Source organism: Epinephelus fuscoguttatus, linkage group LG19 (genome assembly GCF_011397635.1).
Source record: "Epinephelus fuscoguttatus linkage group LG19, E.fuscoguttatus.final_Chr_v1".
In the NCBI taxonomy this organism is placed as follows: Eukaryota; Metazoa; Chordata; class Actinopteri; order Perciformes; family Serranidae; genus Epinephelus; species Epinephelus fuscoguttatus.
In genome coordinates this window covers 14,306,399-14,330,431 of record NC_064770.1, presented here as the reverse complement: position 1 = coordinate 14,330,431, position 24,033 = coordinate 14,306,399, and the positions used below count along the sequence as shown (strand labels likewise).

Here is a 24,033-nt window from a genome sequence, read left to right as displayed (position 1 = left end):
GCTGATTATAGCAGTGTCTGGACTTGCAGATTCGTTTACACCCTGTACATTTTACAGTGGCCCCTGTGTGCATGTGACACTGTGTATAACAAACATTGCAGAGGTATTTACAACGTGCTTAAACGGTTCTGTGTATGAACCGTAACAGTAGTCACACACATAGGTCCCAAAGAAACCGGTTTTATTTACAATCAGGTAATAATGGTCATTGTGCAGGTACATCCACACAGTGCTGGCGTGTACAGCGTCATGGGTTTTGTAACACTGCAGGTGTTTACGCCTGAACCATGGTGGAATACTACGATTTTTATGTTTAAGTGATGTTCAAATTTTGTGATATCAGAGAGCGACACCTTGTGGGTTTCATCAAATCCTACAGCGCTATGCAGTTGTTTAGCATACTGCATTTTATCAGTGGCAGACAAGCTTTCATTAACAAAATGGCGAGACAAAGAGAGAAACAAAGACTGTTCTGAGACACGTCGTTTTCAGGGTTATACAGGTGCCTTCCCTTCTTAGATAAAATTTCATCATAAGGGACGCTTCCTAGCCTCAGTCTAGAACCACCACCACTACTCACCCGTGCCACGGTCACAACAAACTCCAGATCATCATCTGTCAGCGACGTGTCATTACTCTGCACAACTTGAGAGACCACCTCCAAAAACTCGTCAGCGTTATATGCGTTGTCAGAGCTTAAAACAGCTTGCACATCGCTGGCTAGAGATGGTCCTCTCAAAACCACATTTAATACACTACCTGCAGGAGAGTCCTCTAAGGCTGCACCAATCACGCATGACAACCTCTCTCTAACACCGTCAATTGCCTGGGTGATGTTATCAAGACTAACGTCTCTGAAATCGACCCTCTGGCGAAATTCGGCAGCGTTGAATCTAGGTATGTCACGGACACGCAACTGTGCACCGCCTGTACTGGTAGATGGAACAGCAGGTGTTCCTTCTACCGGATTTCCTGCGCCGTGTTGACAGACCATAGAGTTACTCACAGAACCGACAGCAGCATGTTCAGCACAGACCCCGCGATCACTCACATTCACACCAGAGACACTCAAGGCCCCAGAACTGATATCAGCATCCAGAGACACTCACGGTCCCAGAACTGATAGCAGCATGCTCAGCAGAGGCTCCATTATCACGCACACATTCACACAGAGACACTCACGGTCCCAGAACTGACAGCATGCTCAGCATGGTGATGCTATATTCATCGTTGTCACTGTTGTTATTATTAACACCGATTTCACAATAACATCAGCATAAGATGTAGCAGGAGTAGCAGCAACACCAGAACCTGAACCACACGTGATGGTGATGGACGCTGATGATGATGGGCATAAAATTCTGTCTCTTAAAAACAGTGCTGTTCTCTTCTCTATCCCCGCATTCTTTTATAATGTATCTGGACCAGCGCATAACACTGCTGTGGCTAGCCAGTACATCTGGTCCAGAGGGTGTGTTAAAACGTTCCCTAACTGTACCTGTCAAAGCACGCCGCCCCTCTGTAGTGCCCTGGGACGACTCGACATTATCAGTAAATTGTGTGCTTTCGTCATCTGTGACGTAACGGCCATCCCGACCTGGGTGCTCATTCATTTTAACATTTTCTCGGTGGTGCCATTATCTCGTTTACTTAACAATGTGCTCCTGTTTTTCTATACAGTGCGTCTACTAGGTTATTTATTGATGTTGTGATTGTGTGCTGTAATTCAATTAAGGTGCCGACGCTCTGTTTAAGCAAATGTACCTGTGTATTAAGGGCTCTGTAGCGTCGCTCGTTAGTTTTAGTGCTCCTAATCAGGTTTCGCGCTCGCTTGCCAGGAGGAGGTATCGCGTCTCGGCAACTCTTTTCTGCCGCTGTTCGCGCCTGATTAGCCTAGCCTGATGCCTGCACCTGGTTTTGAGCAATGCGTTCTCTCTTGCTATAACAGCCACTGGGGTGGGAGAATCAGAGGGTGAGACAGGGTCGGTAATAGGCTGAGGAGGGGTAGGCGGCTGCTGGGTGGAGGGCGGGGACGTATGGCTCAATACACTCTCAACATCAGCATCAACAACTACACCTACACCTACTGGATGAGACAGGGGGTGAGGGATAGGCCGGGGAGGGCTGGAGGGATGGCTTGGATACGCATCAACAAACACTACACTCTCATCAACATCAACAACAACACCTACTGGAGGAGGCAGGGGAAAAGGGATAGGCTGAGGCGGGCTGGAGGCCTGGCCTGGATGTGCATCAATAAATGCTATGCTCTCCTCCTCACCGTTTTCAACAACAACGTCAGCAAAAACACTGGGGGGGGAGGATATGAAGCGGGTACAGGTGATAATGTCAGTAAGTCGGGTAAGTTACTGTGTCTGTAATCACCAGTACTGTCTAACAGATCATCAAAATCTGGAATATAGTCAGCACCACTTAATAATGTGGGTCTTGTTGGGAGATTCCCCACACACACACCTCTCCCCCCTGCGGGATCAGAAGCAGCACCAGTATCAGCAACGCCAGCCTTCACAGGTGTACTCGTAGAAAATAGATCTTTGCTTACTTCGTGCTGATGCTGTAGGCTGGTGTTCTGTGGTGGGGAGAGCGACTCCTGCTGACTCCACAAAGCCTCTGTAGATATTCCCACGTTAAATAGCCGCCGGTGCGGAGGAGGAGGAGGAGGAGATGGCCCGTGTTCCTCACTGATCGATGCCCTCTCACGCTGCTGGGCGTCCGCTGTTCCGCCGACTTCCTCTCGACCGTTAGGAAACGAGTTCACAGACTCCCGACCTCCTCGAATGTGCCGTTGAAGCACTCCTCAACAGCCGTTGGAGCCGATTCTACACCGCCCGATCCTAGTGCGCTCCCCGCTTCACCCGCAGATAATCCCTGGACAACCAGTAACGCAGCTACCGCGGCGCTTGTTTCTTGCGTGGCCGTCAGCTCAGGCGGTTGAGCACTGTTTATTAAAAAATACAACATTAACGTTATCATTATTATTAATATTATTATCATTATTAGGCTGCTATTATTATTATTATTATTATTATTATTAAATAACGACGTGTCTTACGTGAGAAATCCTTGTCCTGACGGTGTAACCCTCTGGAAATTTTCAGCCGGGTAGTCCTGGTGAATCGCCCAGGCACTGTTATGGAAAAAACAAAAACAAACAAAACGATATGTTAGCAGTATTCTGTATCCGACACATATTAACATAATATTCATATAAAGTAGCGTTAAAACATTGTGTCTTACGTGTTAAACCCGCTAGAAAACTGATTGAGGGGTCTCAGTGGCCTGCGCTGTGCACTGTGGAGAAAGAGGAGGTAAAACAGATGTTTGCAATGATGCCGCAAGCATTCTCCCATTAATGATAAATAAAATATAAAAATAAAACAGTCTTACGGTATAAAATCTCTAGCAGCAGCAGAGGCTGGAGGGTCTGTTCTGCGCCTTTTCAATGAAAGTGAGCGTCTTTGTGCTGCAGCTGGAAAGTAATACCATTTATTTAGCTTAGTAACACACTCTTTAAAATAATAATAATAAAATACATTCATTAGATCAAGATTTAAAACGAAAATACATTCGTTAGATTTAGAATTTAATAACAGTAATAATGAAAATAAGTAATCACACACAAGCACGCACACTACGAAATGATATGTTAACTTACGGCTGCTGCAGCGGGGTGCAGGGGCACGGTTTTCAACTCCGGAATCGTCAGCAGCTGTACCTAATGAGAAATACTTTTTTTTTTTTTGTAGTTGTTGTTTTTAGAATGTTTTTTCTGAGAAAAATTAAGTATCTAGAGAGCAATGTTATCCAATATAGTTTAGGCACGCTTACCGTTAATTGAGGCCATTGTCCGCAGTAAAAGCTGTAGAAAAGGGTCCGCTGTGTTTCACGCCTAGACTTTTTATAAAAGTTCCTCTGCTTGTTTCACTGGGATTTTTATACATTTGGGTAAAACAATAAAACAAACACGACACACATCATAAAACCCTGATTGGTTGTTGGTCTAGCCTTGCTGTATGATTGGCTACTGTACTTTCTTCTCGTGTTTTGCCCGGACATGTCTGAACATTTATTACACCGAACAGATGCTGCACAGCAGGGGGGTCGTTGTAAACACATCCGTGCATTCTTAAGTCCTCTGATCTCGGACATCCCGGCGCCATGCGCAGGGGTCTGGGCTAGGTGAAGTGTTGAATCAACACTTGTCGCTACTTTCCGGCGAGGGTGACGAATCAACACCTGTCGACATTTTTTCCGTGCAGGGGCGCAAGGAGGGCTTTTGATTAGCCAATAGTTAGGGTTTCATTGGAAACCAGCCCCAGAAGGAGGCGCTATGTTTAACCAATGAGAGCAGGATTTCGTATGACGGGAGGGGCTTTTGATTAGCCAATAGTTAGGGTTTCATTGGAAACCAGCCCCCCAGAAGGAGGCGCTATGTTTAACCACTGAGAGCTGGATTTCATATGACGGTGTGGGGAGAGAACCGGAAGGGGGTGGGGTGGGGAGGGGCGGGTGTGGGGGGGGGTTCACGTGCACGCACGCACGCACGTCTCACGTGCACGCGCATTTCACATGCACGCGCAAAGCTGGTCCCCTTATACTACTGGCGTCGCTGTAGTGAGTCATTTATTTGTCTGGTGTATTATTTACGTGGATCACCTTTCAGTGATCCTGAAAGACAGACCTGATATTTCACAGCTGCGGGTCATAAAACTGACATCCAACAAACAAAATGGTATTTAAGCTGTTGCTATCAGACTGATCTAACGTTAATCAGAAAGTCAAATTTGCACTACAGATAACCGAATGCAGAGACAGAAAAGGTTTTCATACGTCATAAGCCAGCAGGCGGTTAGTATTGTTTCGTGCTTAGACTGTGAATAGGTTTAAAGGGAAGCTTGGCTTTGTTTAAAGGTTAAAAAAAATCTGCCTGCCTACACCTCTAAAGCCAGGGCTCCAGACTAACATTTCCACTGGAAGACCATTTCAGCCGGTAACACCAGCATCTGATTTGGTTGCACCCTTATTTAACTATTATTATTTAAATATGTTTAAAAACTATATACTGTAGCTCTTCTCATCCAACAATTTGCAAGAAAGCAAACAGCTGTATTTACCAAAATGAAGAAATATTGCTTGCTTGCTTTGCACTCACAGTTAGGGTTTTAGATGTAGATATTTAAATAAATTTCTCCATAGGCAACACATTGTCACTCCGACCTCATAACATATTGACATTTTGGTCATGGACTTTCCATGTCCCCATATTATGTGCAAGGTACCCTGGGTGTAGCCTGGAAATCCAGACCCAAATCTAGAAAGATTTAGGGTCTGGCTATGAGTAATGCAAATGGCCCAACTCGAGGGGCGGCACCAAGCATGCATTTGTAAATATCACTGCACGCAACTGGATAACACTACGACCAATCAGAACAATACAGGGGGTGACGTATCCAGAGCTTAGCTACCAGCGGAGCTAACTGGTAGATTAGACTCTTGCCGTATCCGGTCAGCAAAACAGCAAAACGTCCTTCTTGCAAAGGAAAGATTCGAGCGCCGTCTTCTGTTCCTCTTTTAGAGAAAAAGCCAGGTCTAACTCGTTCATTGTAGCGGCCAAAGCCATTTCAAACAACTGGTGTTCATCCGTAGCCATCTTGCAGTGTTTACTGACTGATTCCGGACTTCATCGTCGCAGTGCTGTCGTCATCTGTTTAGCTCGCCTCTGGCCCGCCTATATCAGATACACCGATGTGATTGGTGCAGCTCGGCTACAAGGGCATGGGTAATGAGCATCATTACTGATTGCCAGAGTGACTCGCTGAGCAAATTCAAATTGTGCTCTCGCAAGAACTCTGGATTTCCAGGGTACCCTGGGTGAGGCAAGTAAATAAATTTAGTGGGAGAATTATTTTACTGGTAGAATTGGAAAAGGACAATATCTATCTATCTATCTATCTATCTATCTATCTATCTATCTATCTATCTATCTATCTAACGCATTTTCTTTCCATTGTTGGGGCCTTTATAATTCAACTGTAGCAGATTTGTCATTTAAACATTTGTTCTGTGAACTTGACTCCATCATAGTGCAGCAAAAATTAGTAATGCCAGAATCCTCCCCTACCTGTGTAATGTCACCTAGAAAGTGTTACAACACACTGTTTTTGCTTCTTGCTGGTGAACATGTGTTCTGTATTTATGATATCCAGCTTTTTTTTCTCCTTATATTGAAGCAACCCCAAAAACAATTGAGATAGGAGTAATTTTATTAGGAATGATTTTCCAACCACCAAAGATGCGTGTTTGGCCCACAGGTAGGCTACTCTATACATCTGTCAGCTTATTATTAGCTTATCATCGACCCAGAGCCCGCAGGGTGGGTGAGGGTAGAAATTAATTATTTATCATTAATAACTTACAGAAACATTGCATGCAATAGTCCACCTTCCATTTTCTCTTCCCCCCTCTTCTCTCTCACACACATGTGCTGTGGCACAGAGTCTGTGTCTCTGTCCTTGTCTCTGTCCTCAGTCCTGACAGTTGTGCCACAACAATGCATAAAACTGGTGGATTGCATGCCAGGTCGGTTCAGATGATTGATTTGCTCATATTGTTGTTGGTTGCACGGAGCAGATTGGATAGGTGAAGCCAAAACCAAATCCTGTCTTTTTTAATGAAATGTTGCTTGTGCCACATTTTTATGCAGAGTGGGAGCAAACTCATATTTAACATTTTGTTGTATTTTATGTCCCCACATGCTCTTATTTAACATTTCCTTTTGCTTTTTTCACCTGCCCTTACTTAACATTTTATTTTATTTACCTTTTATTTATCATTAAATAATGCTATTATGTTATCAAACAATTATTAATTCAATTATTAAACAATGATAGGCTAAGTTGATCAAAATGCTTATTTAAGTATAGTATTGTAATGTAATTGATGATCCCTGTGTCATAATTTCAAAATGATGAAGATACAAAACAGGTTGTGGGCTCCGGGATGATTTTTTTCCTTGGCAACTGTCACGTTTTTTCCAAATGATGTACAGATTTTTAGGCATTCTGTTATCTCAAATGGCTTGGAAAATAGTTCGTATACCTGCCGTAAATGGGAAAATAATGTCTCCAGAGGAGCATACACCTGAACACCCTTAGGTTTGGGCTGAGTTTCGAATGATTACAACGTCTGCTTCAGCCCCTGGTCTTGTCACAACAGAGTAAAACCAAAACTTTAAATTCAGTTTCAAAAGTTGTAAACCCAGTCCCCTGTCGGAAATAATGAGCTAGTCAGTGAATGTGCTAACAGATATTTTTTCAATCTCTTGGGGTATAACTGTGGCCACAAAATAAGTTTATAGACAACTTTATAGTGTACATAAACCCTATCCTCTGTATATAACACCAAATAGTACTGACTGAGTTTCTGATCTGTGGTATAAGCCACCAAATAGAGGCACCAAATAGAATCGTCCAAATGTTATTTTATCCCCACGGCACGCGTCTCACAACTGCACAGGTTTCTAATAACTCATGAGGGACTTGTGTCTCTATAGAGGGAACTCATACACGGCTGTGATCCTCCTGACAATTGAGGATTAGAGTGTAGACAGCCAGGATGGCCATCTGTTATGTGTAGGCATCAGGCTTTCCCAGCGAGAGGAATCCAAACCAGCACACACACAATCAGCCGCTGAACCTTGGCTCTCAACTGTTCACAGTTTTCTTGGCTTTCAATATTATATGAGGAAGGAAATTTAACATTCACATCCAAATTATTTGTGGTGTGAGGTTGGGATGGAATCAGGGGAGGAGGACGAGGGAACAAAGACACGCTGCACAGGCTGAATGAATTATTAATGAGGAGTTGGAATTGATAACCATCTGTGTTATATGATACACAATTTGCCTCAGATTCCAGACATGAAAATATTGGACTGATCCTTTGTAACTGTGGACCGTGTGCTGTCATGCTCACGCCTCTGTCGCCTTCCCAATGAGGGCAGATTTCTACATTCAAAGTGGAGTCAGTGGCTTCTGACATGACTAAAGTGCAGGAGTCGTAAGGTCTCTGACCTCAATGTCCCAAACACTCGTATAGGGACTGATGGAAAGTTGAGCCACATGGTGACATTTCCTAACCTTAGCTGAGGACATTGAAATAACACCACGCTTACAGAACGTCCTGTCTTCGTGTCTGCTTGTTTAAATGTGCTTTTACATGTTTATACTACAAGTCTGAACTGTAGGCCCAAACGGAATCTGCAGATTTTAAAATTTGTTTTCGACAGTGATCCAAAATGGAAATCTGCGGAATTCTACGGAACCAAATAGAATTTATTTTTCTGGTAATGTCATAGATTCAATGATGATAACAATTGTTTTTGAACAAAATTAACCTCACACAGTACATTAAAATATAAAATTACTCCAAGCAGGCTAAAAGAACTACTTTGTAGATTTTAGTAAAGACTTTCAATCAGAAATTTTATTTAATCATGAGTATGTCAAGAAAAGAAATTAAACATTTGTTGGAAAGTCAGTCAACAAAATGTGGGACACATGGCCATTAAAATGGAAGGTTCAATACAGAGCTGAGAGAACAAAACTTTATTTTTTGATTTATTTATGTTTTAACAATAAATCTTATTGTTGACATTTCTTCTCACTACACCACTAACTTTGATTTTAACGTCAACTGAATACAACACGATTGTCACACACATGCACAAGGAGTTTGAGGAGACAAGCAGCATCTATATTCTTAAAATCTGCGGAAAATCTGTGGGCGGAGATTTCCTGTGGGCCTGCTAATAACTAACTAACCAACAAAAGTTTGCTGAAAGCAGCCCTGTGCTTTGTTACCACTACAATGAATACTTTTGTTATCAGCAATGGCTCACATGTCTACTTGTAAGTGAAAGGGGGTCACTCATGGTGACAAACCAACAGAGAATCATCATTAAACAGTTTCTCTCGGCTAAATTTTAGCATCTTTCAGGTTACTGTTTGGTTTTGCAGCCTGCAACTTTACTGTTGGTTCCCTCTTACCTCTCTCATAGTGATATTTTTGGTTACAGGCAGACGTATTAAATCAAAAGCATTGGAGCTGAAGAGCCAGATTTTTCCCTCAGAGGCTGATGGAGACCAAAAACAGAGCCAAAAGAGAGTGAATATTGGATTAGCATGCATCGGGTGGCCAGAAAAATGACTCCAAATAAATTAGAAGTTTGTTCCCTGCCTCTTGGATGTGGAGATAGGCATCTGTTCACTAAGAACTTGCAAATATGAACAGCTTTATTTACTTTTAAAAGCCATGCATGGCTATAGCCAGGATTCGTAGAAACACTGAGGTCCAGTTCAACTATTTTACACACAAAAAAATCTCCTGTTTGTCATAGTGATTTTTCATGTTATTTTTTTCAACTGTGTTTTCCAAATCTCAATGCTGCTTTAAAGCCCTTTCTGCCTTGAATAAAAAATGTGAGGAGACACAGAATTCTTTTTTGTGACCTATGTATGGAGGCTCATTCCTGCCAACATGAAAAAAATAAAATCCTGTAATTCATTTAAGTAAGAAACTCTCTCAAAATTTTGAGTTAGTATCTCAAAATAACGAGAAACTTTCTTGAAATAATGCTTTAGTATCTTAATATAATGAGAAAAAAATCTGAAAATAATGACTTAATATCTCTCTCTCTATGATACTAAGTTTCACATTATTTTGATAACAGATAACTGTTTAAAGTATAGTGATCAAGTCTGTCCAGCTCAAAATAATCAGTATAAGCAGATGATTAATTAAAACGTTTTTTCCCCCCTTTATATCTCATGTAGATTACCACCAAATTGATTTTTGTCAATTTATTACACTAATATAAAGTAGCTTTGCTATTAACTGAATGTTATTGGCTGTTTTAAATACAGTACAGCTGTTTTATTACAGGGGCATCATGTGACTGAGCAATATCATGAGGGCAGCTTCAGCCACAGATGCTTTACCAGTGTCCATTGGTATTCAGTCACCATCACTAGCAGCCATAAGCTTTAAGGAGACTACATTTTTCATTAAGAAAGAATGCCTCAGGTAGCCAGCTGAACAAAGACAGGTTACTTAAGTATCATAAAAATCAAGTAAAATAAAAAATAAAAAAAGAATTATCATGGTAGGAAATTGTTTTATATATGTTGTTGTCATGTATGAAAGTGGTAAGCAGACTAATTAATAACTATAAGCGGAATTATTTAAAAAGCATTTGTATACAAATTATTCTGTCCCCAGCATGTTGATCCATATATTTCTACTGTGCTAAATCTTTATCTTGAGAAAGTTTCTCATTATAGTAACTACCATCACATTGACATAAAATGGCTTCCACACCTGAGGGTAGTCCAACTTTAAGTGTAAACATGCTGGAATAAGCCTATAAAATAACAACATATAAGTACCCCAGGAGGCAAAATCTCTAAATTGCCAGATCCTCCATAAATATGCTTTATATGCCCAAATATGTCTTGATAAAAATATTTTTGTGGTTAAATTCAATGATAATCAATTGTATTAACCTGGAACTATACAGCCACATTCTCAGATTTTAATCACTGATATTCATCGAGCCTCAGTTCATCAGGCATCATCATACATATTTAAACATCCCAAGATGAGAGTATTTCAAAGACGTCACTGTCAGTTGTGTGAGCTGTCATCATGAAAGGAGCAGGGACATCAAAAATGCACTTGCTGACCTTTATTTTTGCATTAGTCTACCGTCAGCATTTCAATAATGCTCTGTTTTCTGAATTAATTGGTTCATTAGCGAAGGCAATTAAGAGTGGGGGAGCAAGGCCCAACTCTGATGTGCTCTTAGATGTATACATAGTCACTCATCCGGCAGATCTAAGGGCTACACTTCTGAATACATCTGCCCTGATCATCTGAATGACTGGTCTGAGAAACTGGTTTGAACAGTTCAGCCATTTGAATTTTTTTAGGGATCTTTATTCACTACTGCCATTTAAGGTGGGTCTTTTTCTTCCTCTGTTCATTATTGATTGAAATATCCTGTTGAAGTGGAACAAACAACAAAAAGACAAAAGACATTTTTCTCACATAAATATTACTAAACACTAAAGTGACCATGAGCTGCTTTTTGCAAAGACATGCCAGGACACTGGATGTGATCTGTGGCTTGTGCTTTAACTTGTGCTTGGTGGTACGAAGAAGTTTATATACTCAAGTAAGATTAAATTCATTGATAATTTGGTACTTTTGTTTCACTTAATACTTCACTTTCACTCCTCTACATGTTTAACACCTATAGGCCTACTTAGTCTGCAGGTTAAGATTTTATATAGCCTAAAAATACAAATAATGATCATCTCATATATATTATCTCATATATTATGATCAGATACAACATGCGACATCTCTGTCTTTAGACTAAACATCAGGATGTGTCAAGAATAAAATTTGTCTCAACATTAAAATGCTGTTTACCTGTTAATGCAGAAGTAATAATAATCCACTGACATGTTATACCTGATATTATTACGCCACTCTGAAAGGAGTCATTCTCTGTAATGACAGGCTAATTTTAATTTTGCTAATTTGCATGTAATTTGTACTGTATATTTTGTATATTTTGTGCTTTTACTTAACATTTTGGCATTAGTTGTACTTTTCACAGAGTATTTATGATGTACGCAGTGGTGTGATGGAAGGTGTGTGGTGCAGGTATATGGGGTATACACACCTCTTTAAAGTATACACACCCATCAGCCAGCTGGATATAGCCTTATCTATGATGTAGCAATTTTATTTTATTTTATTTTATCTTTTTATTTATCTATTATTATTATTATTTTTTTTTTTTTATCTCGTATCTTATTCTATTTAATGTCTTTTTGTTTTTGTCTTGTGCTGCTGTGATATTTGAATTTCCCCTCTGGCGGATCAGTAAAGTATATCTTATCTTATCTTATCTTATCTTATCTTATCAGTCTGAATATATTTTGTTTGATTTCTCTGAAATTAATAAACATTCTTTGGGGATTTTCCTCTGCAAATATGATTAATGGATTAATAATTATCAGTCAATTCATTTTCATTTTGTGATTTGAAACTCTAAACTCTGCTTTTACATTGTGGAATTTTAGTAATGGATTATTCTATATTATATTTGAATCTGAAGAAAGTAAGGTCTGTTAAAAACTTTGCAGATAAAATACAAGAATTACATTTACATGAAATTCATAACCCATTGAATAACTATAAAATGTGTACTTAAAGACTTGTACAATATTTATTAATCAATATCTGTTTTCAAAATTGCTGGAAATATTTTTAAATGCCATTCAAAATTGGGTTATATGTATTTTTGTTATTGCGTCTGCTTTTGGGACGCGTCCGCCTGCAGCACCCAGAATCCTCTGCGCCGAGGCAAGATGGAAGAACCCAGCAGCTGCGGGAGAACAATGTTTTGGCTCTAGATATTGAAACGGACAGCTGACGGTGAACTACGCGAGCCAAAACAGCAGGTCATGGTCCTGCACCGGTAAGAGAAATCCGTATAATCTAACTTTGGGGCCAGAGTCGGTGTCTGTAGCGGTTAAACTCCTCGCACGGGACAGACAACAAAGCGCCGCGCACCAACGTTAACGTTACCGCTAGTTAGCTGCTAAGTTAGCCGTCTCGGCTAGCCGGACGAGCATCATTGTTCGCTGGAGTTGTATGGGCCGTTTGTTATGGGTCATGCCTGTGTTGTCGCTCCATCACTTACAGTCGGTCCACTGTCCAGGAAACGAAGCCAACAACTTGGAGAAAACAGCCGAGAATAAGTAGAAACCATGTGAGCTTAGTCGTGTTGGTTTTTCTTTTTCAGGCTCAAACTAGCATTCGTCCTTGATCATTTCTCCAGCTCGCTGATTTTGTGTCTTGTGTAACGCTGGTGTGCAGTGATATCTGCCACTAATTCTTTAATTTCAACAAAAAAGTGCAAAACTAACTTTGTGTACGTGTCTTTTAAACGGCACAGGCTTTCCTCAGGCTTTAGCTAGTTTATCTCCTCACATTTGCTCGGTTATATGGTGTTCATCAAGCGCACGTCTGCTGCTGTTATTGCATGGCCATATTAATTATTGCCTGATCCTGCATCACAAAGAAGAAGGGCCCCGCAAGAGTGGTTAGCCAAATGGTTAGCTAGGTAGCTAATTGCACATCGAACAAGCTTGGTAGCTTTTCTATAAATATACCCAAACCACAGGGTCCTTTTAACACAATGTTTGCCTGCTTTAACACATCTGAGGAAGCTGAAGTTAGTCGGAGTGGTTTGAGTCTTGTTTCTATTATTAAAAGTTGGCTTTGTGTTAGCTGGGTAGGTTAATGGAGTTAGCTCACCATCAGAGCTGAAGGCATCTGGCAGCACTCATTAGCTGGATGTGTCGTTCATGTGGTGGGCATAGGTAATTAAAAAGCATTTAATTATGATTTAACATAACTTAAGGGAAGAAAAAAGCATGAAACCATGAATTTATGCTTCAAAGAGACACCTCCCTAACATATGGGTGCCTTCATTAATTGTATTTGGTCATAGCTAATTGCATTTAATTAAAATATTAGCAAGTTATAACAACACCTCCTCGTATATTTGCATTTAACATCACAGAGCTGTTCCAAAACTTGCATTTGTTTATGCAGCAGCAACATAATTACACCAACAGTCTTTCTAATGCAGTCTGTGTGCACTCTCATTGGCAGATAAGCTCATGCAAATAGGATGACTGGGTCAGACAGGCCCATCAAACAGATTAACACACAACTTCAATCCTCTCATTCCTCATCTCATGTTGTGTCTGGCGATGCAGCCGCAGTGACCTTTTTGCCCTGTGCAATACTGTACAAACATACACTGTAATCAACAAGGGAGAATTTTGATACGCCGCGGCTCCAGTTGTGTCTGTTATGCTTGTTTCCACTTGTCATTGTGCCAGACTGCAGCCCTTTTGTTGACCCACAAACCATCCATTTTAATCCGACTAAGCGCCCAGTTGTGAGATCAGAGGCCATGACACTGATTCCTGAAGACCGGGTTTAACTGGCTCCGTAATTGTTTTCTGTTGTCCATTATTTTGTGTATCCCCCTTGATCGGGGCTATTCAATTAAAATTTGAAGAGGTCCAGTTACTAAAATTTCCTCTGAGCAACGGTCCAATAATAGGTCTCATAATGTCTTGCCTGAATCGCGTCTGATAGCCTGCTCCTATGTCCATCAAATAGAATCACCACCTTACATTTCCATATCATTTCAACTATATTTTTTGTCATTGTCAGTAAACACTTTTTGTTATCGAGAAAGTAGGATACTTTTAAGTAACAGACACATTTACCTTGTATGGATTTTGTATGGAAAACAAAAGTTATCTTTACCACATAATGGACTTACCAAGATTTGCAATAAAACAAGACAGAATCTTGTGAATTAAAAAGTGTGTCTCTTAGAAAACGTGCAAACAGCTGCAGCCTCTTCTCTCTTCACTTATTTATTTAAGTTTTTACTTTCTATTCTGTAGAGAGAAATGGGTCTGGACTGCCTTGCCTGTAGTTTGAATCTTGGTTTGAATGGAGTTGGTGTCATGCTCAAACACATGTGTAGGTGCCCATTGGGTGAGCCTGGAACAGTACTCCGGTTCCACTGATGTTCATAGGAGAGAAAGCGCAGCACTCACAGCTGTTAAGTCGATCCAAACATGGTCAAGGTGTGTAGTGCTATGTGGTTAGACTAGGGAAAACAGTCTTAGACACAGTCCTTAGCCAGAAAGTAACAGGGTCAGTTGGGTAAGAGTTTAATCTTCATGATGTTGTCTTTCTAACATTCTCTAATGTTGTTCTGTTGAGTGAACTGTCTCAGCATGGTAAACAGTTGATTTAATTGGCTCAGTTGAGTAAAGCTATTGCCGTATTAACTGGATTAGCTGTGCCTACAGTTCATAGTTGCGACCGTTAAAAAAAAAATACAGCACCTCTTGAAAATGATCATTTATTCTCATAAATTTATCAGAAATTCGGGGTTCGGATACAACCGTCATATCGGGGTCCAGACAGTGGTCGCCCATTAGATGTCTGTCCTACTTTGAGTGCCAGTTATAGTGTCTCCGTAATGTTGACATTTGCTGGTTTTTTTTTCCTCACAGGATGCCACTGATTGCCACCCCATAGTTTTCCTGCCTGCCGGCATCCACCATGAACATCATTCAAGACAAACTAGGCAATGAATTCCTGCGCTCCAACGGGAGCATGGACTCCAATTTCGGCCCTGGCATGATAATGTTCAGCCACCTCCCCCCGGTGACCAGCTTCACCCGGCTAGCCGCCCACTCCGTCATGCAGGACCTTCCACCGCAAGAAATGATCCTGAAGAAGGAGCGTGACTCGCCTGACTGCAGCATGGGCGCCCAGGGTGGCCGCATGGGGTGCGCGGGGGTGGGAGACTATGTTCACGCCATGGGTATCAAGCAGGAGAAGATGTCAGAGCATGATTATCGCCTGCCGGTTTACCCTGGAGGGCTGGGGAAGAGCACGGAGCTGCTGGAGGTGACAGTCAGTAACAACCAGGGCCTGCTGGTCCATGACCTCAACATGGGCAATGTAAGTACCACTGTGAGGCAATCAGAGGGCGAAGGGGAGGATAGAGCTAAAACAATTAGTCAGTTAGTTGATAAGTCACCCTGACAGAAAATGAATTTCCAATTATAGAACTGATGAGTTGTTCTCTAATGTGAGAATTTGCTGCGTCGCTCCTTTTTATCACAGTGTAAACTGATTATCTATCTCTGGTTTTTCTGGCACAAAGGAGGACACTGTTTTAGATTTTCTGGCATTGCAAAGACCAAACGACTAACTGATCAGTCAAGAAAATAATCAGCAGATTCCATTTACTGAAAATGGTGGCTAGTTGCAGCATCAAGTGAGTGATTATAAACTCACAGATGAAAAGCATTGTCACATTCTTGCAGGTATAGATCAATACATAACCAACAGGAGTTGTGCATCATTATTGAAGGTAATATTTCACACCAACTCCCTTTTCCCTCAAATTCCTGAGCGTCCCTGCAGCCATCACCAGTGGGCAAATTTAAAAATATCAACATATCTTAAGTTCACATGAAAGCAAGGATTTTGTTGCCGTCAGGTACTCTCTTCCAGGCCCGCAGCACCTCCTGGTGTAGCTTATTTCTAAGAGCTATAGATAACTGCATTGTCAATATATCCAAACATGGAACGCACCATTTCTAGAGTGAGAGAACATGTAGAATTTTTTATTGTTGCTAGCAACCTTTTGCTGCAGGAGATCCTGCTAGCCGTAATTTTCTGTGAGACGTGTTCAGATAGAGTAAAAAAAAAAGTGGTTATAGGCTCTTCCTTTTGTGCATTATTGTGTTATTAGCTACAGTTTCAGTTTTTGTGTATGTTAACATGACCAGTGTAGAATCTAACATTAGCAATATTCTAAACTCATTCAGTCAAAATAAAATCTACTTAATTGAAATAATTTTGGCTTAGTTTGTCCCCCAAAACAGCCCTGTTGTGCTGTGCAGCAGCTGATATTTTAAAGGCCTGAGAGGGAGGTGCCTGAGAGAGGACGGGTGCAGGGGAGGAGCTTGTGTGAAACTGTTTATGGTGACATAAATCTACTGACGGCTTGAGATGCAAAATATAAATGAGCCCCCCCCCCTCCCTCCCTCCCTCTGTTTCTCTTTCTGGATAGAAGGGTGATGTCATCCAGCCTCAGCGTGAATGAAAACGTCCTGGCAAGGACACAGCTGTCTTGTTTGAGCTTGCACTTCATTTCAGACGTCTTTTGTGCTCATTCAAATAGAAATACACACAACAACACACTTCTAACAATAGCCAGGCACCAGAGGTCATCAGGGTTCTGGGTGCAAGTTTGTTGGAAAAGAGAATGAATTAATATCTTGACTGCCAGTTTTCTTTAAGTTAAGGATTTTATTTTAACAAAATGTAGAGCCCACAGTACATTTTTCAGTCTGGCTCTCGTGATTATTTTTTTATATTCAGGAGAACTGTGTTGATGAAATAAGCCCCACAGTCTGTATTTTTTGTCGCACTCCCAAATTGTTGCACTTAATCTCATGCTAATGCCACTTTTTATGACTAAGCAGCAGTTCTTCGCCCACAAACCGTTAAAGTCAAAGTTGGACTGGTTTCATTTTGACCCGACTTTTTCCTGTTTTTACCCAAAACATTGGGCTGATTTTAAAAACAGCAGGTGCACCCACATTTACCCTGTCAGTCTCCATATGGCACTGAGGTGATGTTCACTGGGAAAGAAAGGGCAGTGCTCAAAGGTAAACAGAAAGAAGAAAGGGGGAGATCAAGAACCCGTTTTCTTTCTTTTAGAATAAAACCCCCTCACAGATAATTTGTGATAACTTTTAGTGAAGAGCAACACTTCTGAGTGTTTAGTTAAGCGTTTGAGGTGTGCGGTTTGTCTTTGTCTTTGGAAGAATAGCAGATGAAAGGCTCTCGCAGTGAATTACAGGCTGCTTATGCAAAGAGAGGCCATAAATTATACACATTGTTATTTCGCCCACTAGAACCACCTCTTGCACAATGAGTTTCTAACAGACTCTCGACATTGTCCAAGTGTTTTGTTTGTTTGCACGAGCGACAAACATGAACTTGTTTGTGTGATGGTTTTTAGACTGAAGGCCCTTAACCTTCAATCAAGTAATTTCCTCGTCGCGGCTCGCTCTCACGGCCCTCTGCCTCTCCCTTTGTCGTCCTCACAGCTGCCGAGTCAGTTAGGAAAGGAGCCCACTGGGAGAAAAGGTCGGAGGTCAAATGGTGATGGACAGGAGGGTAAACCGAGAAAGAAGAGAAGCGAGGCAAAGGTTTGTCGCATATATTTATGTATCTGTGGGTGTAGTCATATTTTGCTGTTTTAAGTCCTCACCAAAGAACCATTCATAATTGCACAGATGCAATCACTCATGAAGTCTAGGAGAAGAAGCAAATATGTTAATGTAATTTATAGTATTCAAAATAAACACCAGTACATTCCTGATTTTTTTTTTTTGTCAAATAAAAACTAAAAGCATGATGAGCTTTATTTGCAGAGAAATGCACTCATAAATCCCATCAAATTATTTTTTATATCACTTAAAACACACTCTGTAATTTTGTTTTAAAAAACTGTGATAGTGCTCATATATCCATCCATATCCACTCTACCCAAGATTAACTGATCCTTTGAATACATTTATATGATGGAGAAGACAGCTGACTGAATCCGACCCCTGTGTCTCTCCTTTATTGTTCACAGCAATCAATGATGCTGGATGCAGATGGAGGCAGCCTGTCGCCGGGAACCAAGCCTCACATCTGTGAGCACTGCTCTGCATCCTTCAGAAGCTCCTATCACCTGCGCAGACATGTCCTCATCCACACAGGTACGTTAGTGTTTGAATTTCCACCATGATGCTCATGTTTCCATGTGCTTCTTAATGTGGAGTTTTGCCATTTTTTTTTAAATAGCACAAAAAGAAAATTATTTTAATTATTAATTAATTATTATGCCAGCTGAAGAAACTTAAACAATGTTATCATTATTGCTTAGGTGTTTAGGGCTGCACAAGATCAAGTAAATACGCAATAATGTTATTGCATATCACAATAACAGTATTACTTGTGATAAAGGGTATTAAGTTCTGCCTTTCTGCTGCTTTCAGTGTGCTGTTAAAATACATGAAATTGCTTGCTGAATTCAAAGATGAAGAAGAAGAAATTATTTCCAACATTCTTTATTAAACAAATTGAACGTTGAACACAAAAGGCACCAAAAAAACTAAAAAGAATATTTGAAAGTTGAGTTTCCGACTCATACTCTCTCTCAGCTTACTCAAAAAACTTATTATCACAGTCTTTGCAGTGTGTTTATTGCACAGCTTAACAATGCTTTCAGATAGTTCTCAGTGTAATTCTCTGGTTGAGACCTCTGAAGTAAGCACTGTTTTTGTTTTTCATAATATTTAGCTTGTTTGAAATGATCCCTGGACCTTAGCATCACAGATGCAGGGCTGCCTTCTAAGCATCGATTCAAATCATAGCCCGAGAAGCTGGATCGCTGCCCTGTTTTGCTGCGTCATTGTATACAGAGCATCACACGATAACAGCGTAACAGGCTGTAAACTTTTACAAAGTCTTGTCTCAGCATCACCTGTAGCTGTGATGGAAACTGAGGGCAGCATGACTCATTCCTGTTTGCTGCTCTAATGCTCTCAGCTCTGGCGCTGAACGTTAGCGAAGCTAGCTTTAATACTTTAAAAGCATATGCTGGTAGAACCTCCTCTACCCCCGTCTGGTGTTTTCATATCAAAGAAGATGAACACAGGCATTGAAACATGAGGTAAAACATGAGACTAATGTAGACTGTTACGGGAGGTAAGCACAGGGCACTCTAACTGTGCTGTGAAAAAAATAATATGTTCCTCATAATCGTAGGTGAGGTATTTTGAAGAGAAACATCAGTAATGTTTACAGTGTATACATATGTATAGATAAGATGCTGCATCTGCCTGAAGTGCTGGCTCTGAATATCCCGGTTTGGGTACAGTCCCAGTCGGGTTTAGGACCTAGGACATTAACTAAAGGGGTGACCATTTACCTTTATTATTGTATTATAATGGATAACTGAGTGATCTTTTTGTTTTATTCCAAAACTGTAAGTCCAGCTCCTTCCTCATTCTGACTTGACACAGGACTGATGTCCTTACTTAAGAATCACTCTTGTTTTCTTCTTTTAATCTCATTTGTCCCATTTGTGTAATGAGTCAGAATGATTAGCTGTTACTTGTAATTGCTTTCCTCAAAAACTGCCCGAGTTCAGTGATTTAGAAAATTGATTTTAAAAGTGGAATATCAGCTCGAGCTTTTGCACTCCCAATTACTTTATTTATTTCGAGTCTTTGACCTCCAGAGTGATGAGGTGTCTGCTGTGTGGTCCAATTTAGTTTGTGCTCTTTTCAAAACTTCTTGTATTAATGTGAAAAATACTGAATAAGGAAACTTTTATCTCCGTTAAATTCAGTTTTTTTTTATTCTAATTTTTTAAATTATTAGATTTAATCAATCAAGTTTTTCATTCACCAGTCTTCAAAAATGCTGAGCTTTATATAGTCGATGTTGGAGTAAACTACAGTTTTTTAAAGAGAGATGCCATGCAATAGCCATGCAATACATAGAGCATTTGGTGATTATTGTGTCAAGCGATTGGACTGCATTACATCCTACAGGCGCTTGTGTTGTTTAATGAATAAGTGAACCTTACCGCAGACGGATATTGACTGTCTTAAGGTTGCAACATTGTAACTGTATAAATCTCTGTGGTTTTTCTTTCAGGTGAAAGACCCTTCAGGTGCAGTCAGTGCAACATGAGTTTCATTCAGAAATACCTTCTTCAGCGGCACGAGAAAATCCACAGTGGTGAGTGACGACAGACAACCATCCATGTCTGAATCAATCTGTGTGTCATTGTGTGCCTTCAATGACAGCTAACCTTGAGCGGTGCTGTTTTTTATAATGCAGGAGAGAAGCCATTCAGCTGTGACCAGTGTAACATGCGTTTCATTCAGAAGTACCACATGGAGAGGCACAAGAGGACTCACAGCGGAGAAAAGCCGTACAGATGTGAGACCTGTCAACAGGTTAGTAAGCTGCTCAGTGTCCTCGTTATCTAATGTGAAACTTTATATTTCAAGAACTTAAGCGTAACTTAAACAATAATTGTTGTTTGCTCTCTTCAGTATTTTTCTAGGACAGACCGACTGCTTAAGCACAAGCGAACCTGTGGAGAAGCCACAAAGAAGGGGCTGGATCCAGGGATGATGGACCTGGGTTGTGTAGACTTGGGACATGGCAGCTATGGAATCACTCAGGGAAACGTTGGGAGTACTGTGAGAAAGAGGGGGAGGTCCAAAAATTCTGGAGAGGGAGGTGAGCGCAAGAAGAAGAAGGGGGACGGAGGAGGGGTGAGAGTACCGCACATTCACGGGGCTGTACCCGGAGGCTACAGCATCCATGATTACTCAGTGGAGAATCAAACGGTATCTTCCTCTACTGAGCCAGGACCCAGCATGCAGCAGGGCCACCACGGCCGAGCTCCAAAGATGGCGTTCAAGAAGGCTAATCGTAAGAGCCTGGACAAAGCGGGTCTGGGACAGGCCAAAGCAGGATCGTTGGAACAGAATGAGGGCATGGATGGTCTTGACCTCATGCAGGGTAACGAGGCTAAAGTAGTGCACACCAGCAGCAACTACGATGACGCCATGCAGTTCCTCAAGAAAAGACGCTACCTTCACGCAGCAAATAATGCAAACTCATCAGGGCCAGCAGTGGGTGGAGGAACCAGCAGTGAGTATGATGTCGGCGTCAGTCACTTGTCTTCCCAGCAGTCTGTCATTCAGGGTGCCGTTTCCAGCGTGATGGACAGTGACGGACCTCTGAGTCTCGACAAGTCAGGGATCCCAGATGAGGTGCTGCAAAGCCTTCTTGACCACTACACCCAGAAACCAGACGGCTCGCACCACGACGTTCACTTCGACATGAGCGAGCATCACGTGGATCTGCACCCCGCCTCGACAGACGGCCCCGACATTGGCCACAACACCCCCAGCCCTTCTGGAGACAAGACTGTCATGATGCACGAATACTCTCGCTTCCTGCTGCAGGCTTTGGAGCGCACAAGCCACAGTGCCAGCTTCCCTCTGGGTCCCGGGCCTCCTGCTTCAGGACCCTTCACCAGTTCCCACCCGGGAAACCCCCTCTACGCTGACAAGAACATCTACACTACGTCCCCACTGGAGTGTGGGTTCGGCCAGTCAGTGGCCTCGCCTTCGCTGCCCTCCTCTGTGCCAAAGTCTCACTTTGCAATGCTGACTGGCTCCTCACCCCAGCACGGCTTCCACCTCAGCGACTTGGAGGCCTCCACACACCAGCAGCTCACCCCCTCTCAGGAGCTCACCGACCAGATGGAGAAGCAGCACTCCTCCACTCCCCCCTCCTCCTACCAGATCAGCCCATCTGACCTGAGCAGCCAGAAGGACCAGCCGCCGGGCAAGAATGGCACAGTGGTCTACCCTCTGGCCCCCTCACAGGATCTGGCCTCTCTGGACTCCTCCAAGCCTTCCTACCAGATAGAAAACTTTGCCCAGGCCTTTGGCTCCCAGTTCAAGTCAGACGGCCGTGGCTTGTCTTATGGCACTGACTCTAGCGGGGAGGTGGATCACAGGATACGGACTCCTGTGTCTGAATTCTCAGGGTATAGTAGTTTGTTATCTGATGTCAATGAGCCAGTAAGTACAGGTTCCAAAACTACAACAAGCCAAAGCTACAGATGAGAGCCTGAGACGTAGAGAACACTCGTTAAAGTTGATGTTCTTGTTTTTATTTTTTAGTGCTCCTATGTTATTATTATTATTATTGTTATTATTATTATTTTTTTAAGTGACATCTTTCTTTTAATTATACTGAAGCTCTGTTTTTGTGCCCACTCCTCTCCCCACAATAAGCCCGCAAGGCTTCCTGCAAATGCATTTTTTTTTTTTTTTTAAAGTATCCGTTAAGTTAAATATGTATTTACTGTTTATTCTTGTCATATTTGTGGCATTAGGTCTGGTCATTAATATTGAACTGAAAGTATTTTTTAAAGTAAGCGTAGAGTAGCACCGGACATATTTCTTTTACAATGAGCTGAAGTGTTTGAGCAATCAACTTTACAATTGTAAAATAATAATGAAAATAACCATGATGGCAGGGAATAGCCCAGAGTTAAAATAGCAAAAAAAAAAAAAAAAAAAAAAAAAAAAAAAAGGTGTTGTCTGTTACAAGGTTAAAAGTATTACTCAGGAAAACGTGGAAAAGGAGAAGCCTACGAGGTGCAGTGAGCGCTCTTTTCAGAAGTTTAAGTTTGCGACTTCAAAGAGGATTTTTTTTCTTATGTTTTATTACTTGTTGAATGAGTGTGACAAAAACAGACTGCTGCCAGCTCACTTGAGCACTGAAAACACTTTCTACTTGGCTATATAGAGATTATGGTACTTTCGTGTCAATGTGAAACTCATGTTTTCTTCAATAAGGGCCATATATATATCTATATATATTTATAAGAATATATATTAATGTAAAATAACAGATTTAATCATTCTGGGGAACTACCAGTTGAAGTAGAGGAAGAATGGGGGCTGTGTTGGGGGGTAAATGTTGTCCTTGGTATATTTTTGGAGAACAAAAGTCATGTTAGGGCTTTTCTTTGGCCAATAGAGGTTGCTGTTGGGCAGCGATAGAATGGCCTTCCCCTATTCCTGCCCTCCGCTTCTTCCTCAGTTCTCCTTATTTCTTTAAAAGAATCCAATTAGCACTTTGAGCCGTTTTTTCTTACATTGCGTAAAGTACCCCGTCAGATCAAGGAAGCTCAAACGTCAGGAATGGACTGGCTTTTTGGAGGAGACATGCCGTTGTTTGGGCATATGCAGATGGGGGTTTCTGGGTTGGACATATTCTGGGTGTATGATGTGGGTACCCTTCGTTTGGGTAGCATGGTTTTTATGGGGATGGTGGGAGGGGAGGGAGTGGGGGCAGGGTCGATATGTGAAAGTGGGATTTTTCATTAACATTTTCTCTTTCTCCTTTTAGGGAGGGTTTAGATCGGGAGGGAGGGAGGGGGGACTTTTAAAATACAGTAACATTTAATCGGGATAATGTAATTCAACCTCTAGCTTTAGTTTTGACTTGTTACCCAACTTAGAAGCTTTGCTTTCTTATTAAATTTGATGACAAACGTGTTAGTGATCGAGTACTTCTTCAGCTGTTACCGAGAGGCAGCCATATGCATTTTGAGAGTAAAAGGTGGCTGACCAAAAATTTGTATGCGTTTAGATATCTCACGTGTGCTGGCAGTACCAACCATATTTGTCCCGTTAGAAATTGGGTGCCTATTCCTGA

The 24,033-nt window shown here is 41.5% G+C and overlaps 1 protein-coding gene across 2 annotated transcripts in view; it reads left to right on the top strand.

Moving 5' to 3' along the window:
• The window catches only part of znf281a (zinc finger protein 281a), a 33,539-nt gene extending 9,882 nt beyond the window's left edge, over positions 1-23,657 (top strand). Inside the window, exons 1-7 of one of the 2 annotated variants that reach the window (XM_049560823.1) lie at positions 12,418-12,571; positions 15,207-15,660; positions 17,826-17,927; positions 18,359-18,485; positions 20,434-20,517; positions 20,620-20,738; positions 20,838-23,657. In XM_049560823.1, coding sequence (XP_049416780.1) covers positions 15,256-15,660; positions 17,826-17,927; positions 18,359-18,485; positions 20,434-20,517; positions 20,620-20,738; positions 20,838-22,430 — 2,430 coding nt within the window. In that variant the 5' untranslated portion in view covers positions 12,418-12,571; positions 15,207-15,255 and the 3' untranslated portion in view covers positions 22,431-23,657. Of the gene's footprint in view, positions 1-12,417; positions 12,572-15,206; positions 15,661-17,825; positions 17,928-18,358; positions 18,486-20,433; positions 20,518-20,619; positions 20,739-20,837 lie in introns of those variants that run through there. The other variant, XM_049560824.1, reaches the window with a different exon arrangement.
• Positions 23,658-24,033: the final 376 nt, after the last annotated feature.